General features: G+C 43.9%; 1 protein-coding gene across 7 annotated transcripts; it reads left to right on the top strand.

The window, feature by feature from the left end:
• Positions 1-1,258: 1,258 nt before the first annotated feature.
• Positions 1,259-19,283, top strand: LOC133958505 (catenin delta-1-like). Of its 7 annotated transcripts, none has more exons than XM_062393351.1 (21): positions 1,259-1,391; positions 6,313-6,431; positions 8,638-8,801; positions 10,556-10,624; positions 10,721-11,118; positions 11,653-11,940; positions 12,051-12,291; positions 12,378-12,600; positions 12,974-13,166; positions 13,271-13,388; positions 13,487-13,640; positions 13,916-13,933; positions 14,274-14,342; positions 14,894-15,021; positions 15,236-15,386; positions 15,520-15,712; positions 15,843-16,039; positions 16,170-16,211; positions 16,307-16,374; positions 16,573-16,675; positions 17,618-19,283. In XM_062393351.1, the coding sequence occupies exons 3-20, from the start codon at positions 8,643-8,645 to the stop codon at positions 16,630-16,632; spliced, it is 2,769 nt and encodes a 922-aa protein (XP_062249335.1). In that variant the 5' UTR covers positions 1,259-1,391; positions 6,313-6,431; positions 8,638-8,642; the 3' UTR covers positions 16,633-16,675; positions 17,618-19,283. The 7 variants fall into 7 exon arrangements, with proteins under 7 accessions (XP_062249335.1, XP_062249334.1, XP_062249337.1 ...); XM_062393350.1 differs by having other exon boundaries at positions 6,313-6,437; XM_062393352.1 differs by lacking the exon at positions 1,259-1,391 and adding an exon at positions 4,499-4,578 and having other exon boundaries at positions 6,313-6,437.
• The last annotated feature ends 799 nt before the right edge of the window (positions 19,284-20,082 follow it).

Below are 20,082 nucleotides of genomic sequence, written 5' to 3'. Positions count from 1 at the left end.
GTTTCTACTTGTTTGCTTCAATTTTGCCCCAAAGTCAGAAAAACTTTACACCCAAAAAACTAAAACTAAAGGTATAATAACTTCTGTAAAAGCTTTAAATATATATATATAAACATATATTTAATAATAATAAGATAATATTCACGTCACGCAACTATCCCAAAAACAGTTCTCTGGTCAGGCATGATTCATCTGTTACTTCTTGTGTTACTGATCGGGCCCATGTGGTGGATGTGATGGTCACTGGTAGTGGTTTTACGTGCCAGTAGTTTTGTCGCATTGGTGTGGAATGCTGTTGTTGTACTTCCCCAAGAAATGCTGCTTCCTCTCAGGCCATTGTTCATGGGCAATCAATGAAATGACATGAGTGTGTGTGTGTGTGTGTGTGCGTGTGTGTGTGGTTAGGGGGAGTGACATGAAAATGGGGAGGCAGTTATCGTAATAAGGAGATATTAAGAGAAATGGAATATTCTACTCCCCTCTTATGATCATGTGGCTTGCTTATATCAGGCAGTGTTATTTATATATATATATATGTCATTTAATACTATGTAATCGGATAATCATAAATTTGCCAGAAACTTACATCAGAAAAGTAAAATATCAACCACTGCAATTAGCTTTGTTTTCAGTTTTATAATGTCTAAAATATGAATGACGCCTGTTATTAGTCCATGAAACTCCATATTGAAATGATCTAGGATTTCTGACCCTACAGCCAACACCACAGACACATTGAGTTTTGTGTTATAAGAAAACTGGGAAACTGGCATGTATGAAACTGCTGCCTGACCATTTTTTGCTTGAAAGTGAAACAGTTTTTTTTGTCAGTCAACTAATGAATTAATGAATTCATAGTTCTGGTTCGTCTCAAGGTTAAAAGACTAAAGTTTGAAATACCACCACTACTACTTCTTCTACTACTGATAATAATAATACACTTTATATGTATAGCACTTTAATTAACAAGGTTATAAAGTGTTTGACAAGGAAGAAATAACAACAGACAGATTGATGAACTACAAAAATAGAATAATAAATACGATCAAGAAAATACATAAATTATGTGTACGTGAGGAGGACATAACTATGTGTGTGGGAGGATGACATGACTGTCTGTGTATGTGTGTGTAAGGAGGACATGACTGTGTGTATGGAGAAATTGTGAGTGTTTGTGCGTGAGTGTGGGGCGAAACTTGTGTGTGCGCAGTGTATACGGTAAAGCGTCTCTCTGGCCCCGCCCTCTCGGTGATAGAAAACTCGGTGATGTCGCTTCGTCTTTAACAAGCTTGACCCAGAAGCCGGAGAAGGAGGGGGAACCGAGGGGAGAAAACACACCGAAGCACCGAACACAGTCTGGAAGGCGGCAGGACGGACTCTCCACTAAGCAGGTGAGTTGTGTCTGTGAACGGCTCCAGGTGGTCGGGGGCCCGGGGCCCGCGCTGTTTCCCCCCGCTCGCAGATACTCGGTGCACTGCAGCGTTGGCAAGGAGTGGTCACACCGACATATCAGAAACACGACTCCGAGGCTAGCGCTAGCCCCAGTGCTAACCTAAAGTTCAAACCGTGCTCCTCGACGGCGCCGCTGTCTTCACGGGGACCTGCGCCTCCAGCAGGTCCTTGATACCGAGGGCCAACGCACACAATCACCTCTGAATTAGCTAAAAAGGCCGCTCCACCGAACCCACGCCAAGTCCAGCGCCCGTGCGTGCTAATCTGTGTTTGCTATGCTAACGCTAGCCCGCTGCTCGGCTACGTGTGGGTTATTGTGATGCTAACGTAGCAGGACAGCAAAACCAGGTCACACGAGTGCTGGGCGAGCGCGGTGGCCGACCGGGTCTGATTCGATCCCCTCTGTGTCAGTTATCTGGACCGTGGCGTCCGCAGAGCCACCGGGTGAATACATGTTCGAAATGCCGGAGTCTTTGTTCGGGAGAGTCGTTTGATATCAGCGTGATTGCATTGCTGGCTGGGTTTAAGTCAACGCTGCCAATCTCGGCGCCCCTGCCCCACATGGATGCAAAACGTTGGAGGGAGGGGGGAATCAATTCACGACTCTAAGTGTGGGGGTTTGATTGTTAGATATAGTTAGATAAGGGACCGGGGCGCTAGCTCAGTGCAGCCGGTTCCAGATGGTTCAGGGTACGGTCTGTCGGAGAGGACCGGGGTCTGGGGATCAACAGGGGGCAAGACTGTGACGGCTTTATATCGCTGAAGTCGCCCGGGTTCAGTTTCCTGGTCTCACACTTTCACAGAGGTCTGACCTACTTAACGTTGCTGTCTGTTACTGTCTGTGCTGTCTGCTGTAAACTGGTCTGTCTGTCTGTCTGTCTGTCTGTGGCAGACAGTCATCCATCAGTAGATTTCACCAGGGACCACTTTAAGGTAAACGGAAACCTCACTACTCGTTTGTCTAGACATGTGTGTTCCGCTGTAGGTTGAGCCAGTTTTGTGTATTTGCAGTGTAAAGGTGGTGGTCCCAGGAGTTGTCGTCTGTCACACGCACATTCTGGGTGGGAGTTGGAGGTTGTTCGCCTGGGAACCTGTTGGATGGGTCTTGTGCAAACTTGCTCTGGTTGGAAAAGAAAGGGCAGGGTGGGGATAACTGTCAACCTGAGTGAGAACAAGTAACTGGCCTTTCTCTTGTAAACAGCGGTGTCATGCAGACAGGGACTGCAGTGTAGGTAGGTGTCTTCTTTCTGGGCTTTAGTTCTGTCGTGGTTAATGGTTATTGTGTGTGTGTGTGTCTGTGTGTAACACAGTCGACGCTGCAGGTTCTGCCACTAATAACACCATATGTGACTGAACAGCCATGTATCAGCCTTTGCTCACTGCTCGTCTCCAAGTCGTTGTTTGATTGTTGATTCTTGCCCCGACACTAACTACAATTGTGTCTGCTGTCTGTGGGCTCAGGTTAATCCACAAAGGGAACTGGTTTGTGTGTGTGTCTCTGCGTGCATGTGAACATGATGTGTGTATGTGTTAAGTGGATTAGTGAGCTAAAACTTGAAATCCGCGCTCGGCTTAAACCATACACGGTGGCAGTGCGGCAACTTATCAGCAAATCGCAGTGTCAGTTACCTGGAGACGTGAGAACAAACACGTGTCTTGACGGTTCGTCTAGTCGGGAGTCTCTGCTGCTGATGGCAGGTGGGAGCCCTCGCTGTATTAACCAGTGTTTCATTAAGCTGACAAAGGTCTGCATTGTTGGTTCCGTATGTGCACGGTGATCACAGATGTCTTCCGACAGGGTTGAGTGAGTCATGCTGACTGACGACTCCAGAAGCGAATGGAGATATGACTGGTGGTGTGTCAGGCCTCGATCAGATGTTTGGGGAGTTCTTGACCCCAAGGCTCTGTTGACATTTTGACCGTTTGTTACAGTCGCGTTTAGGGAGGGCGAAAGTTATCCTTTTTTCTGCATGTTGTTCCCTGCCTCGCCCTTCAAGGATTGTAAATAACAATACCACATTATTTTGCTTTAGGCTATTTAAAGTCTGTGTAGTGAGGCTCATCCTCAGCGTGCAGGACTAAAATGATTAAGTCCATCGTTTCAAAGTAGATTCTGTTCTTGTGCTAAATCCTGATTTGCTGCTTTTCTTTTCTTTTTCTTAATGTTGTCAACAATAAAAACAATTATAGTCAGCAATATATGTTCTTCTTAAATGTCAGAAAACTGTGATAAATTGCCATACTCATTTCCAGAGCTCCAATAGATTTTATTTTGTCCTGTAATCAGTTTAAAACCCAGACATATTGAATTTGCTGAAATAGAAATATGAGAATATGAAAAATATCCATATTTTGAACTCTGGAACCACCGAATACTTTGACTCTTTCCCCCCTAAAGTTGCATACACTACAAGTAATTTATCAAAACCGTTACCAGCATATCTGACTTTTGCTTCAATTAGTTTTCAGCCTCTCTAAAATAAGGATTCTGCAGTTAGATGATTGGAACTCTGTAAATAAACCAACCAAAATATATGAACTTATCATTTGAAACTGTTATTCTCCAGCCTTTAGATTCACAGGGACCGAAAGCGGAACAGAAACCAGTAGACGGAAAATAATTATGTAAGTGGGAAGTGGTTTGTGGTCGCATGATCAACATATTGGCCGTGGAGGATTGTGTTAGGTAGTTCTTTTGAGGAAAACGTTTTATTGTGAGCCAAAGTCACCGTCGCATCCCTTTACAAAGTTCTGATGTTGGATCGTTGACATCCTGTTTGTGAGGAAGTGGGTTAGAGGGGAACGGGGAAAGTCTATGTTCAACGAAACTCGCCGGGGACCTTCAAGTTTAAAACCAACAGCTGTGAGAGAGGGAGACGAAAAGGGGACAGGAGTCATGAGTGTGTCAGGAGTGACATGAACTTAACCCCCCCCCCCCCCCCCCCACCCCTCAAAAACACACACATGCACTCGCACATATACACTCACACTCCAATGTGGCCAATGGTGTTGTCTGTGCTCTGAAACTTTTTTTCACGCTTGCGTTCGTGTTCTCAGTTGCACAAACTTCTCATTGTTCCAGTGGCCTCCTGGACGGACAGCTGTGAATTCCACACTCTGGCTGAGGTTAACACACACACACACACACACACAGAGAATATCATGTTCCCAAGCAAACTTGGCAAGAAATAATAATCTCAGTTCATAATTACTTGTGTATGAATGGTGTGTGGCTTGTTGATAATGATTATATGCTTCATTGGACTGACACAGTGTTAACTATAAGACGATCATCTAATAGGGTCTGTTTCTCTGGGTTCCTGTGGCTCCCCTGAACCATTGTAGCCAGTGTCCCTCTCAGGTTGTTTTACACTGGTTGAGTGGGTGGGCTGCTGTGCTGAATTGGCAGGAGACAATGCAAGGAATGCAAGATCAGCTTTTATCTTTTATTCAGCACTCCTTTCCTTATCTGCCTCTACCCCCCTCTTCCGCTCCTGCTCACCCGCTCCTCTCACTCTGCTCCCGTCTTTTTCGCTGCCAGAGTCTCCGCTTGCTTTATTTGTTTGCAGTTCTCTGACTGTCTCTTGGGCTGTGGTGGATAATACAAGCCCTTGGCCTGGCTATGACCATATATAGGCATGTGTGCTCCAGGACAGCAGCTAGTCACTGGCTCAGGTGGGAGTTTATGTGCTCGGGGCCCCCGCAGTCACCAAACACAGCACCGCGTGTGATGTCATGTCTTCCTGTCAGTCAGCCTTACACATGCCCAGATTCCTTTTTCATGTGAAAATTTGTATCAGCCACTCCTCGTTTTCTCAACAGGCCGTCCCACTTTCCTCCCCCTTTTTTCCCACACTGGGCACACCCCAAGCTGGGATTCTTTTCGAAGGAAGCGTATGTGTGTGTGTTACTCATTCATTTGAATGGAACTTACAGGAACAGCGGCCGCCTCTGCAGGTTTCATTTGATCAGTTAAGGGTCATGTGAGGTGTCGCAATACTTTGAAACGGTGATATCACCCTGGCTGCTTTTTTTTGGGTTTTTGTTTGCACAATCTGAAGCAGGTGAAACTGTGAGTCATTCCTCACCATGTCTCTGTTTCAACCTATTCCACCTTCTGCTCAGCTGTTTGTCGTGTGGACTTGTTATCACTCTACCTGTCAAGCACACAAACATTAAATAGTAAATGCAGGCCCCTGTTTGTTGTCCAAACTTGCAGCACGTTTTTCAGTGAATGTTGGGTAGACTTTGAGAAACAGAAATTTGGTCACCCCTCCTTACTTTTGTGTGTGTTTTGGCAGAGGGTGTATCAAACAGATAAGAGGATTTGGCGTCTCCACTTGTTTGGCTCTGATATAACAATGTCTTTCTCTCAGAGCACAGACGACCGAGCAACAATCTTTAGGGGGAGGGAAAAAGAACAGTGAAGTTGAAAGAACAAGAGTAGCAGACTGAGAGAGTTGGCTTCAGATGAAGCTGATAAGAGAGGAAAGGCTGGAAGAAAAGCAAAAGTCAAAGTTAACCCGAAGAAGGAAAAGCGAGGACACACAAACATATTTTATATCTCTCAAACTGCCTCAATGCTTTGTGGTCCGCAATGAGCTGCAGGGTACTGCCGTACGCAGGCTAAATGTTGAGTAAATACAGGGTGTGTCTGTAGACTGGAGCTTGTGTATGTCTCTGTCTTCCTCTCTGTTTTTCTGCTCGCAGTGCAAACATAGATCTTGTTGCCACACTCGTATGGTATTCCCACTGTGTTGCTGTTTTTCAGGTGCCTTCGGCCTTCACTGAAACCTTTCTCCCTCTCTCTGTCCTGATCCTTCTCTTCCCTCCACCTCCCCGTCTTCTCTCTTCCTGCAGTCCATTCCTCCTCGTTTCTGGGCTTGGTGGTTCGGTGTCGTCCTACACATGAGCAGCTAGAGCTCAGCCTCTGATCTCGGCTCGATCTCTCACCTCTTCTACTCAAACCACACCCACAGGTGAAGGTTTGTATTCCTGATTTTTCTCTGAAACTGACTGTGTCGGCGCTGGTGTGTATTTTCTGTATGAACTGTGAACAGAAGTATGCGGTTGTTCCTAAATTGAATGACCCCTCTTGTGATGTTACGCTTCCTCCAATTTTTAAGGTTGCTTCTGTTTTCGTGAAACAGGCCTTGTTCTTCAATATTTGTTTGAGCAGATTATGCACCCCCATAGCAGATGAAAGTAGTCAGACAGAATTAAATAATTATGTTTATATCTCATATTATGATTCTTCTGAGCCAAACGTACAGGTCCATTAAATAAACATGTATATGTACCGGAGACAATGCATATTCCTCTAAATGTTGAATACAAATGTTGTTCCCCCTCTTTTTAAAAGTAAAAAAGTTAGCTTGCAGTCTCTAGATAGAACATCAGTGCTGTTTTACAAAGTCTACAAACTGCACAGGATTTATTGAAAGATCTGTCCTTATCTTTTGTTTTAATCTCAGTTAATATTTTTGTTGGCATCTATGAGGACAATAACAACTATGAGGTGTCCTCCATGCATTGTTCAGTGTTCATATCAAATGTATGGCTTGGTGATAGAGACAAATTTAATATTGCGAAACTATCTCCTCATTTATGTTCAATTCCATAAAAAACCCACTATCATCTAGCCCTTCATCCTCCCGCTGCGTTTTCTTCTGTATTTTGTTTCTCAAATCAGACAAACTCACATCATCATGTCATGTGAATCATAGTTTTAGTGATACTACATGGGTAGTTCACTGCTGCCCTTACCATTAGCAGTGATTCCTTTCACATGCTTCTTGTGGTTTTGGCTTTTATCAGTGCTGACATGATCCAGTTATCCTAAAGTCTGCATGAAATTTGAAGCAGAATATTTTCAGAGTTTGAAGGGGTGGAAAATAATGTTATTAGACCACAACAGACATTCTGGGGAATAGACGTCGTTAACAAAAACAACATTTTCTTAATTGACACCGGGCTGCATGATATGATCAAAATCCCATATCCTGATGGAACATTTACATATCAGCAGCTGTTATCTCCTTCTATCTTAGTGAGTCTTTGCCATATGGTCTGCTGCCGGTGAAAGCCTCTTGCAGCGTCTGCAACATAATTTGAGCACCCGACTGAACTTCAGTGGCTCTCATCCATTCACTCCTCCCGCACTATTTTCATTAATCTTGCGTTTATGTAAAAGAGGTTAGCGACTGTGGGAGCCATTTCTGAGGACTGGTCTGCAGCTTAATTTTGTTCATGTCAGACTTTTCATACCCAAACAAGTCCATGTGACAGAGGGGGAGCCCCTGTTTTGGCTGGTCAGAGTTGTCCTCCCTTTCATAATGATCCTGTTCGGTGACACATTTACTCAGCAGTTCCTTCATGCAAATGTCCGGCCTGCACCCTCGCGGTGTGGAAGAACACAAAGCCCCATTCAAATGATGACAAGTATTGCTGTAGAAGAGTGATTTGCAGCACATTAAAATGAACAATAGACCACGAAATGACAGACAATTGTCCTCCACCACACAACATATATCATTATCACACTGCCCTACTGTCTTAACTAATGAGGCCAAAAGTGCATTTCTACTCTTGTGCAATCCCAATATATAGAGATGGATGACGTGTCTCCACTTCCCCTCACTATGCAAAACTAATGCCAAAATATCCTGTATACAGGTGCTGAGTCTGCGCAGCTGTAACTTTGAGTAAAGATGCTGTATAAAGGTTTTTTTTTGCATCAAATAACTAAGTAAAATCTTGAACATACATCAGTCTGGAAACAACTACCTAAAACAACAGAAACAATCTTTGGTTAATATTTACTTGTATGTACTAGGCTTTTTTTATTTTTTTTTAATTTGGCCCATGTCCTCACCAGGGGATGATCAAGATGCTTTGGCTTCTGTTTTTTGCTGAGCTTTCGTGTCGTCTGTTTTTATATACAGTAATTGGTGTGGATGGGTTTCAAAAGCTTGAGCCTGAGTTATAAAACCAGCTCTGTCAGCAGACAAATCCGATCTGACTCCACATCATCACACGTGTCCTGCATCCAGTGGATGTTGCTGTACTTTGTAAGGAGAGGTGTGTCCGTTTATGTTAGACTCCCTCTCCCCGTGCTGTAGTGTGACTGAGGGTATGTGTATGGAAGTGTGTAACGCCCCCCTCTCTCCCCTTGGGGCCGTGTAGTGTGTATGGAGCAGTGTGAGAGCGCAGCGGCTCTGCTGGAGTCGGTCAGGGAGCAGGAGGTGCAGTTTGAACAGCTGACCCGGGCGCTGGAGGAGGAGAGGAGGAGAGTGGGCCTCTCTGCCACCAGCCCCTCGGCACTGGGTCGCTCCCTCCCTCACACACAGGTAACGCTCACAACCCCCTTTTGGAAATCCGTAGACTTCTACAGTCTCCATCTTGGATCATCATTCCCATCATCCATTCAATTAATGCATAATTTTCTCCCATTGACATCCGTCATTCATCACTCCTCTCCTCCGCCTCGCATTTTCTTCACCAGCGCTCTGCGAGTTTTTGTCCGCACGTCATCTTCAAGCGAATTTCTTCATTGTCTGTATCTCATAGAGCCGTCTGTCTGTTTGCCCACATCCTCAAACGAATCAGTTTGTGCTTCTGCATAGTTGGACTGCTTTAACATGCCTGAGATTGTAATCATCCCTCACTTTCAGCATGCCTTCAGTGTCAATCAGCGGATACACGCTCTGACACACACATGTTTACACCTTGTCCGCCTCAGCTGTGGAATCCGTTAATTTCCTCTCTGTTGCAGCATGTTGTGTTTTTGCTATGTGGTCAACTGTCATGCATGTGAATCGCAATATTATACATCACTTGTGGTAACGTTTTTATTTACTTTGTTGTTATTATTTGAATCATTTAACATGCATTCGGTTAATATCATATATATTACTTCTATTGTGGCTGCTACCTACAAATTATGTTGCATGTTTTGTAAATTGAACAGCTACAAATCAAGCTCTGTGTTGTTTTTTGTTTACATTGTATCAGTCCTATAGCCTATGTTTTAGAGTTGGTTGTTGTTATAATAACGATATATTATAAAACTGTTGGAATTTGTGACATTAGACATTTTGACAAATTGTACTTCTGCTATTTGTGTGTTTACCAGTGAGATTGTTTCGCCGCTTTGCCAGATTGTAGTCTCATCTCAATTTAGAGCCATTATTATGGTGTCAGGTAACCAAGAGGTCCGGCATTGCAATATTCAAGAGCTGACATTAAAGCTTATGTTTAGGACTTGGCCTTGTAAAGGGACTCACTAGAGTAATTTAAAAATGTATTCCTTAATGTTTTCCTTCTTTTGAGGGCATCCTGACATTGATTAGATCGTATATTTTGTCTTTTTGGAATCCTTGGAAAGGGCTTCTTCTGATTAGTGTCAAGGAGCTGGAGGATGCTGGATAAGAGAGGGACTTGGTGTTTTTGGCCTTGTGCTACATGGTTTATATCTGTAGATATAAATGGTGATGACGATGTGCATGGTTTTAAACTATTTGTAGATGAAGTGGTATTAGGGGAGGGAGCAGCTGTAGGGGAAGTGCGGCCATCACTTTGATTGCATAAAAATAACAGCCCTGCCTCCTTGTGGACATGTTCTTTAGTGCAGTACACAATACTCAGTGGGAGTCAGTGGCATTCAACACTTATTATTGATTCATTTTTCAAATAGTAGCCCAGTTATCCTGTGTCACATCCGAATCAGCTTGAGGCTGCTGCTCATATTTTGAAATAACATTGAATAAGAAGTATTACTCAGGGTTGGGTAGAAAGTATGAGTTATACAGGGTGACAGTCATTGATTATGTAACGGACTAAAGGGGGATGAATGGCTACACTCCAAAGTGTCCTCCAAGTCTGGCAGGGATTCACAGACCATGAACATGCAGGGACGGTGTGGTCAGCACTGAATGTGCTTCAGCTGCAGTAATATCATCTGGGTGGTTGTAAGAAAGTAGACAGCTCTGGCTTCTTGGAATCAGGCGCTCAGGCTCACTTGAATGTTTTCAGTGACATTTTTGTTTGCATCATGTTATTTTTACACCATGTATTTCAAAGTTGTGTGTTTCTTTTATCCCAGAACGGGCGTTTAGGTGATGCAGACATAGAACGACTGAAACTCACTGACGCGTACATGAACGGAACACAGGTACGTGTTTTTGTATGTAGATTCTTATGCAAATGTTAATATATTTATACATCCGATTTTGAAAAAATTTAAATGATTGTTGTGTCTCTTCTACAGTACAGAATGGTGGACCCTGCACACGGCGCTCTAGATGAGAGCTACACACCGGAAGACGACTTACAGGAAGTGCACTCTGTGTTTTCGGAAGAGGGAACCACAAGACGGATGGACACAAGTCTCCCTCACATGAAAAAACCAATGTCACGCACAGTCCTGCCCTCTGACTCCATGTCCATCGATGGGGGCTTGTCCGTGTCCGGTATGGGGGGCTACAGTGCCACACTTGACCGTCCTTACAGGCAGCCTGTAGGAGGAGACTACCCTACTGCCACAGTCCCCAGGAACTACCACTACGCACCTGTAGTAAACGCAGGGTACGACGAGTACCGGGCGGGCCCGCCATCTGAAGCATACACTAGCCTGAGCAGGGGCTCACACATGGACGAACGCTACAGGTACAAGACCCTCCTATAATGGAACTGTTGTTTCATGATTTATTTCTGGATGTAGTAATATGTAATTTTAAGTGTACATAACAACGCTATCCTTGCATTCAAACGCAAATTTCCACTGTTGAAGCAGGTCTGGTCCTCCGTCGTTAGTTACTCACAAACCACTGACATCAGATTAGGCAACTTATTTTTTCTAAAATGTCTCAAGTTCTTCAAAAGTGGTCACTACAATATTAACTGGAAATAGCTGAGCTTTATAGAGATATAATGGAGGAGATTGACAAGAGCAGAATTTACAGTAATTTATAGTTCATGATGAAATGCATGTTAACCAATGAGAACATTAAGGCATATCCAAACTTCTTTTAACTCTGGTTAGAATCAGGATTATGAAGCCAGATAACAGGTGACTCAAGATTTAAATTTCTTAGATTTAGATTTATCCCACATCACTGTGCCGTAAGAAGGGGAAATCACTGACGATGGGCTGTATGAATGAAACAAGTGATTACTTCTGTTCTTCTCTTCCCTCCACAGGCCTGTCGATGGCTACAGGACTCTGGATTCTGGCTACCGGGCTCCAAGCCGTCAGCAGCTTGACCCTTACGCAGCACAGCCCCAGGTGAGCCGGGGAATGAGGGCCTTGGGCTCAGCATTGGAGATGCGTTATGGCCAAGGCCACTATGGTATGGAGGATGACCAGCGCAGTGTGGGATATGATGACTATGGTATGGGGCCTCCAGTCATGCACCCCGGAGGCTACGGAACCATGCCGCGTCTGGGCCCGGGGCCGGGCCCTGGGGTTGTGGACCGACGAAGACTCAGGTAAAACATTGTTATTATATCTTGCATCTGTTTTTTTGGGGGTTTAATCTGAAAATATGACTTTAGACTGATCTCATTATTCTGTATATATCTCCTTTGACAATATGCAGGAGCTGCGAGGACACTTTGGATGGTGACATGGGAGGAGGTGACCCTTATGCCTGGGGCGTTGCCATGACAATGGACAGAGGCAGCATGGCTTCACTGGACAGCACCTTGAGAAAGGGTCCTCCTGGCTCATGGAGACAGCCTGAGCTGCCTGAGGTCATCGCCATGCTGAACTACCGCCTGGATCCTGTCAAGACCAACGCTGCTGCCTTCCTCCAGCATCTCACATTCAAAAATGACAAGGTAGAACAGATGCAGGAGACAATTATGTTTCTGTGTGGTGATTAAATCTGTGATACGAGCTTGCTAATATTGTGTTTTGTCTTTAGGTTAAGACAGATGTGCGACGCATGAAAGGTATCCCATCCTTGGTAACAATGCTGGACCACCCCAGCAAGGACGTCCACCACTCGGCCTGTGGAGCACTGAAGAACATTTCATACGGGCGAGACCAAGAAAACAAGATCGCCATTAAGAACTGTGATGGAGTGCCCGCGCTGGTCAGGCTACTGAGGAAAACTCGTGACCAGGACCTCACTGACACTATCACAGGTAACGCTGATCATATAAAGCTAAAATGTATAATTTGTATTGTATATAGTTTTTTAAAATATGTACTTAATTGAAATGCATCATAGCCTCTCATTTATTACTTGAGTGCTCAAACACACATATCAATTTGGTCAATAGAATCAAAATAACACGTGCTGGTGAACAAAAAATAAGAAACTCTCGTTTGAGTCTTAATATAAAAGACCCGAAATAATACTGTTAATGACGTATAACCCTTGTGTTATGATGTGACGGATGAGAGAAACAAAAGATCAACTCTTCGACTCGATTCAATCATTATTCATCACTTGTACAGCAAATCAGTCAAATTATTGAAAGTGGTAGTAATAGTATTGTTGTAATGTCGTCCCAGGCACCTTGTGGAACCTCTCATCCCACGACTCTGTGAAGATGGAGATTGTAGACCACGCCCTGCACGCCCTAGCTGATGAGGTGGTCGTTCCACACTCGGGCTGGGAGCGAGCAAGCAACGGTGCAGAGGAAAGCTGCAAACCACGCCATCTGGAGTGGGAAACCGCCTTGACCAACACTGCTGGCTGCCTTAGGTACGCAAGGGATCAATGAATGGAGAGAAGAGTGAGAGCGGTGGAGACTTATTTTGAGAAGAAAACATGCAATTATGTGCTCAAGTTCTCCGTCTCTCCAACAGGAATGTGAGTTCAGAACGCAGCGAGGCCCGGCGAAAGCTCAGAGAGTGCACAGGATTGGTGGATTCACTCATGTACGTTGTCCAGTCACAGATCAACCGCAAAGATGTGGATAATAAGGTACCTACACTCTGAAGACAATCACCGATCTTTACACTTTTATCGTTGGTTCTTCCACTCATGACACCTTGTTCCCGTTTCATCCCCTCCTCCTGTAGTTGGTGGAGAACAGCGTTTGCCTCCTGAGGAATCTGTCCTATCATGTTCACCGTGAAGTTCCCGGCTGTGAACGTTACACAGAGTCCGCGCCCGTCAATCAGGGGCCGACCACCACTAAGAAAGGGGGCTGCTTTGGCTCTCGAAAGGGCAAAGGTCAGTGTCTGACAGTGACTTAGGGTTCCAGTTAATGTGTCCGAGAGATTTGCTGTTGAAAGATGGATAGCTGCTGCATCTGCTGCTGCATCTGCTGCTGCTGCTGCTGCTGCTGGTGGCTTTGAGCTTGTTGGTGGCGGAAGCGCCTGTTGCTGTTTTTCTCACTCTACCACTGTTTCCCTCCTTTTCTTCATCTCTTTCCTCCTTACCTTTCTCTCGTCTTTCTTCCCCTCCTCCTTCACTCCCTCCTCTCTCTCTCTCTCTGCTCTATTTAGATGAATGGTTTTCTAAAGGTAAGATTCCTCTCTCGGTGTTGTCGTCATACGTTTTGGAAAAACTATTTTGACCGCTCTGTCATCACTCATGTTACTAATGCATCATAGCAGTTCACTGCACCAATGTGAATGGTGACTTCACTTGCGGTACATTGGCATGATCACTGGATGTCAAACCCCACTGCATGTTCCAAGTGCTTGTTCCACTGGTTGCATGGTTGGATTTTACGTAACGCTGTCATAAAGCCAAGGACTGAGGATAACCTGAATGCTCATCTCAGCGGGCTTCACTTGATCTGCTTCTTTTCTTCAGCTCTAACTTTCATGTTTTGTCTGCTGGGGTTTTTTCTTGCTGCAGGAAAGAAGGATGGAGATGATGGAAGTGGAGATCAGGTGGATATTCCAAAGAGGACAACACCCGCCAAAGGTATATGTGTGTTTGTGTGCGTTTTTTTTTTTTTATCCTCATATCATGAATTGATCCGTCTAGGACGAAGCTGTTCTACATGACCAGATAAATTTACTACTTGCTACTCTCAGGATTTATTCTTGACCCATAAACATAAAACAGATTTCCTGTAAAACCGCAACAAGCTCATTCTGGAGTAAGGGGGTTTTTCACTATGATGCAAGAGTGTGAAATACTTAGTCACTTGATTTATTTCAAGTTTCTCCTTTTTTATTTCAAATTCAGCAAATTATGTACAGGTTCTTAATTCTTTGGTCAAAAAACAATATGTAAAAAATAATTAGGTTTATGATTTAAGATCATGTCTTCGTCACATTCTGTATCTATTAGGCTTTTATGAGTCTTCGTTAGGCTTAGAGATGAAGATGTTTTGATTTGAGTCTGAAGTGTCTCCAGGCTCTGATGGCAAATGTCCGTTTTAGTTGAGACTTAACCTGCACCTTGTCCAAGATGCTGAAATGCGATATACTCTAATCTAATCTACTCTGTTCCCTCTCTGTTGACCTCAGGTTACGAGCTGTTGTTCCAACCAGAGGTGGTTCGTGTTTACACGTCGCTGCTCAGAGAGAGCAAGAATCCCTCGGTGCTGGAGGCTGCTGCCGGTGCCATCCAGAACCTGTGTGCTGGAAGATGGACTGTTAGTACCATTTCAACACATCCTTATAAAAACATAGAATTAGTAAATAAAGATTATCCGTAATATTTATGAGCATTTTGAGTACGTGAAGGGCAGTTTACCTCTGACCCGTAGGCTGTGGAAAAACTACTCAATACTCAATCTGAAGTTAGTGGAGTGACACTGCTGTTGGTGTAAAACGACTCATTACTGCTTGTGTCTGCTCGTTCTTCAGTACGGTCGATACATCCGGGCCACTGTGCGTCTGGAGAAGGGTCTGCCCATGATGGCAGAACTGCTGGCTCACGGGAATGACCGTGTGGTCAGGGCGATGTCCGGAGCCTTGAGGAACCTCGCCATCGACAACCGCAACTGTGAACTACTCGGTGAGAACATCAGCTTGTTGAAAACTCTGAGATTTTAATCGTGGTTAAGTTCATTTTGTTCAGAATATTTGTTCTTTATGCATGTGAAAGTTTTTCTCAAAAGCTGAACTACATTACGCGTTTCCCTCTGCAGGTTTGCATGCAGTGCCTCACCTTGTGGCCAACCTGCCTGGAGGCCAAAGCCAATCTGGACGTGTTCTATCCGAGGAAACTGTGGTTTCTGTACTGAGCACGCTCACTGAGGTGCTAGGCAACAGTCTGGAGGCTTCGAAGACTCTCCGAGCCTCGCAGGGCATTGAGAGGCTGGTGCTTATTAACAAGGATGGGTAAGTGGCTTCTGTAGAGTGAGATATGGTGCTTTTAATTTATTTGTAAACACAAGCTCAGATTCTATAGCCCCACTGGGAGAACATGACATAAGGTCTGAGCCTGAACATGTCTGCCTGTGTCCCACAGCAAGCGTTCCGACCGCGAGGTGCGGGGGGCGGGCCAGGTGCTGCAGCTGGTCTGGGCCCACAAGGAGCTGCGTCGGCCTCTGGAGAAAGATGGCTGGAAGAAGACGGACTTCATGGTCAACACCAGCGCCACCAACGGCCCGAGCACCCGAACTAACGGAGCCTATGAGGACAGCACCACGCCGCTGCTGGACAGAGGTCAGAGTCAGAAGCATTATGTGGCTTCAATTATTTGAACGGTTTTTAAATCCTACCTTTAGTGAAATATTTACAGATGGTGCATTTACTTGTTATGTTTGACATGTAATCATGCATTTCTTTATTTTAGGGGAAAAGAGGGACATGATTCCACTAAACGACCTTGGCCCTGGTAAGTACATTTATCATCAGTTCAAGGAGAGAAATTTGTAGAATCTTTTTTTCCCCACTTTGACAACAGAGTAAATTTTTCTCTGCACATTTTAGAGGCCTACTCTACACTGGACCAGAGGGAGAGGAGACACACTCTGGATGACACCACAGACACTTTACCGGTACATACAAATCCTGCTTCTGCTCATTCACGTGCTGGATTGCTCACTTAACTTCACTAACCGCTACTCACCTGTTCCACTATGACTAATTCCACGGTTTGACCTTTTTCGTGAACGGCCTTTTAAAACCTCACATTTACTGACAATTTCTTACTCTCACGCTCACTTCCTCTCTCTCTTTCTCTCGTTGTCTCTCAGCGAGGGGTGTATGGGGGCAGAAAGGGCTCCCTGCCTCTGTTGGACTCCTACGATGGTTAGCCCTCCCCCCTCCCCTCTACTCCCCTCTGCATGTAACAGCATGGTATGTCCAGCTGACCTCTTGTCCTGCATGGACTCTGAGCTCTTTTCCTTTGTCTTATATAACTTCAAACCCTCAGTGAATCCTGGTCTCTGTCGTTAACTGTGGACTCAAACACTGGTTGAGGTGTATTGTGCTGATGTGTACTTGCTGGTATAGTATGCTGCAAGGTGGTCCACACTGTCTGTGTAGAGATTAATCTCAGGCTGACAAAGATTGAAGTCCCCAGAACAATAAAGGCTGTTTTTGCAGTAGTGACGTCACAATATCAGTACTTTAATACCAATGCTTATTTTAATATAAACTTATGTTATAAAGCACAATTAAAGAACCGAGGTAAAGCACCGTGTCTCAAACGATTTACGGTTTTTACTTTTGTTTCCAAAATCCTCTTTAACTTTTGAGGAAGGGGTTTTACAGTTGGATCTCTATTGTCTCAAAAATAGGTTTGTGTGTCTCAGAGGAGGAACTGCTGCAGTGGGTTCACAGTCACTTTAGGAACAAAGTGCAGTGTTTGATAACATTTCCATGTTGGGGCATATTTGTCTCCTTAGTCCTCAATTGCAGCTTTTTCTTTTGATGCCTTTTGTCAGTGGTTTTCGATTTGTTTTTCAGTGCACTCTCTTGTGGCTCTAGAGGGTATTGCAACTCATGTGGTCAATTAATATCAACAGATTTATTATATCATTCAAATGCTCTATTAAATTTAGTGAATTTATATACATAAACACAGGGAAAACTAATGATATCAGGGTAATATTGAACATCTGGATATTGTGACCGCTCGCCTGTGCAGCTTTTTCATACTTATACCACAGAGTGAGTCTTTGTTTCTCCTCCATGTTTAGTGTGTAAATTAACAATATATATATAGATTTTTTTATAACATATAGTTTGATCTGTTAATTATTCTAATGGGTGTATTTTTTTGCTCCGCTCCTCCAGAAAAACTGATCGTGTGCATCACTCAGACTGGGCCGTCCCTGCCCTACCACTGCTACTGAGGAGAGAAGATCCAAACGCACAGACTCTCTCCCTCTCTCCACCTCCTCCTCTCTTGATCTCCCTCTTTATCTCTCTCTGTCTCTCTATCACCCCGCAGATGGGATCAGGAGTTGGGGGTTGGCTTCCAAAGAAAGCGGTTTGTGTTGCAGACATGCAAGTTTGGCGCAGCACAGATACAAACCAACTTTTTACAAATTCATTCAAGTTGTAGCATCAAGACTATATTCTGTTTTTGAATTATAGTTCCTCTGTAAAGGCAATCACCTTAGTTGACAATCATTTAATTCTGGTGTTGTCATCCTCCTTTTTTTTTAAATGTTTTTTCTGTTGTTGACATGTTGCTGCCAACACCCATATCCTGATGATGAATTTGTACGTAGACTTCTATGTAGGGTATATACTGTATATAAAAAGAAAATGGGATTGACTGCATTAGTTTTAGCTCATTAATTTAAATCATCCCTCTACTGGGATTGGTGGGAGGGTGGGACACGGCGGCAGACCGACGACGTCCCTGTAGATTGAGAATGTTTATATAGGAGTTATTTTCCTGTCTAGAGTTATTTTCTCTCGGTTGGGACGAGCTCAGGCGTAGACAAGAGAAGACAGGTGGGTGTATATTTGTCATACAGTAAACCTGTGGCTGTGTGTGTGTGGGGAAAAAATTAATATGGACCTTTTTGAATGAAAGTGTGTGTGTGTGAGTGTGTGTGCATGGACCCGACCCATACGACCACGTGTTGATTGTTTCATCAGCTCGTCGTCTCTTTTTATCGTGTGCTCCTACTCCTGTGACAATGCTTCTTTCTTTTTTTTTTTTGTATGTACCAACTGCCTCCTTTTGTGTTTGATACTTAAATTTCCATATTTTCTTTTGCTCCCCCTGTGGAAAGATTGTTTTGACTTTAAGCAGAGACCTGTTAATGACATGCGAAGCGCAGAACATGCACCACTAAACCTCTGAAACTTTGCGACATCCTGCTTCAGAAACCATTCCATGCTATTTTATTTAAGGTTAACACTATGGACACAACATGAGTCTTCAGAAGGGGTCTCTTGACTAATATTTATCTCTGATTTGTCCTCGTACTGATAAAATACTACTTGCTCTTTCTTTGCGATGTGTAGTCATTGAGACGTGGACATTTTCATTCCTGTCGTGCCGTATTTACATTAACACTTGGGAGGCTTCTTCACTCAGAGGAGACTCGAGTTTTTAACAGACAGATTTGGGAGATGTTTCCTTTAAAGTTGGACAAAAAGCACATTTTTTTGTCTTGGTTCTCTTTTTTTGTTCTTTAATCTGTCTGGTTTATATTTTATTTCGGGGTTTGTACGTGAGGGAGCGGTGGATGCAAGAATTATGCAATTAGTTCCACTTTTTAGTCCCAGTTTTACTGCTGACTTGTTTTAAAGGCAAAAGAGACCAATCATCTTTGTTTTTTTTTACTCTCCACTCATATAGTATATTTGTACTGTTGCCTATCCATGTAAAACTATGATGTACCATTCATACCTGCCTTGGCTCTGAGAAGTTGCTTTTTTCAGTAAAGTATGTAACTGGTTATACTGTTGTTTTTATAAATAAAGATCTTTTCTTAGACAAGATTTGGCCACGTGTCCTTGGTGTGGCGGTGTCATGTATTGTATATAAACACGTCTAATTAAAGAGAGGCAGTCTGTCTGTCGGAGTAACTTCATCCCAAACGCAGAGACTTCACACTATGTCCCTAGCATCAGTGTGCTGAGTTGGATGTTCTGATCCACTAATTATCAGGGCTTATGTCAATGGAGTCACAAGACTACCTGGAAACATACCACAACCACGTTTATCTCCATAAAATTCAGACCTTGAGTCTTTACTTCTTTCCCTCGTGAAGCTTTTTAACTTTAAGTACAGGATGTGCATGTCGCACAGTTAAAGACTCTTTAAGTGTTGACATTCTCAGCTTTGCTGTTCGACTCCGGTTACACACCAAGCCACATGCTGACGGGGAATAGCTGTCCTGTGTGTGTGTGTGTGTGTGTGTGTGTCAGGCCCCAAACATGACGAAAGTACGCATGAGGGTTGTACGAGGACCTGTCGCTGCTTCTCCAGTATGTGACATATTCTGAAATGCATGTCCAACTGTTTGAGGAGCAGCTGCTGGATCACACCTGGAATGCGTGTCAGAGTGTGAACGGCTGATATAAGTCAGGTCATGATGTGTATGTGTCAGACTGTGACCCCAAACAACTGAAACAAATATAGTTCTATGTAGATGTTAATAGAAATTTAGAAACTTTTCCAGGTGTTGAATGAATCAGTTCCCTCTCCCCTGACTATTAAGATAACAGTTCACCACACAGGTCTGTAGAGAACATTAAAGAGGTATCCTGTGTAGTTTTAATTTAAACAATAAAAA

The sequence above is a fragment of the Platichthys flesus genome, chromosome 8 (assembly GCF_949316205.1).
Source record: "Platichthys flesus chromosome 8, fPlaFle2.1, whole genome shotgun sequence".
NCBI classification, from domain to species: domain Eukaryota; kingdom Metazoa; phylum Chordata; class Actinopteri; order Pleuronectiformes; family Pleuronectidae; genus Platichthys; species Platichthys flesus.
This window is presented reverse-complemented; position numbering and strand designations above follow the sequence as displayed.

Coding starts and splice junctions, on each gene's coding strand:
- LOC133958505 (XM_062393353.1), top strand. CDS start 8,643: ATGGAGCAGTGTGAGAGCGCAGCGGCTCTGCTGGAGTCGGTCAGGGAG. Junction 10,625..10,720: donor CGTACATGAACGGAACACAG/GTACGTGTTTTT, acceptor TCTCTTCTACAG/TACAGAATGGTGGACCCTGC. Junction 16,040..16,169: donor CACGCCGCTGCTGGACAGAG/GTCAGAGTCAGA, acceptor TCTTTATTTTAG/GGGAAAAGAGGGACATGATT.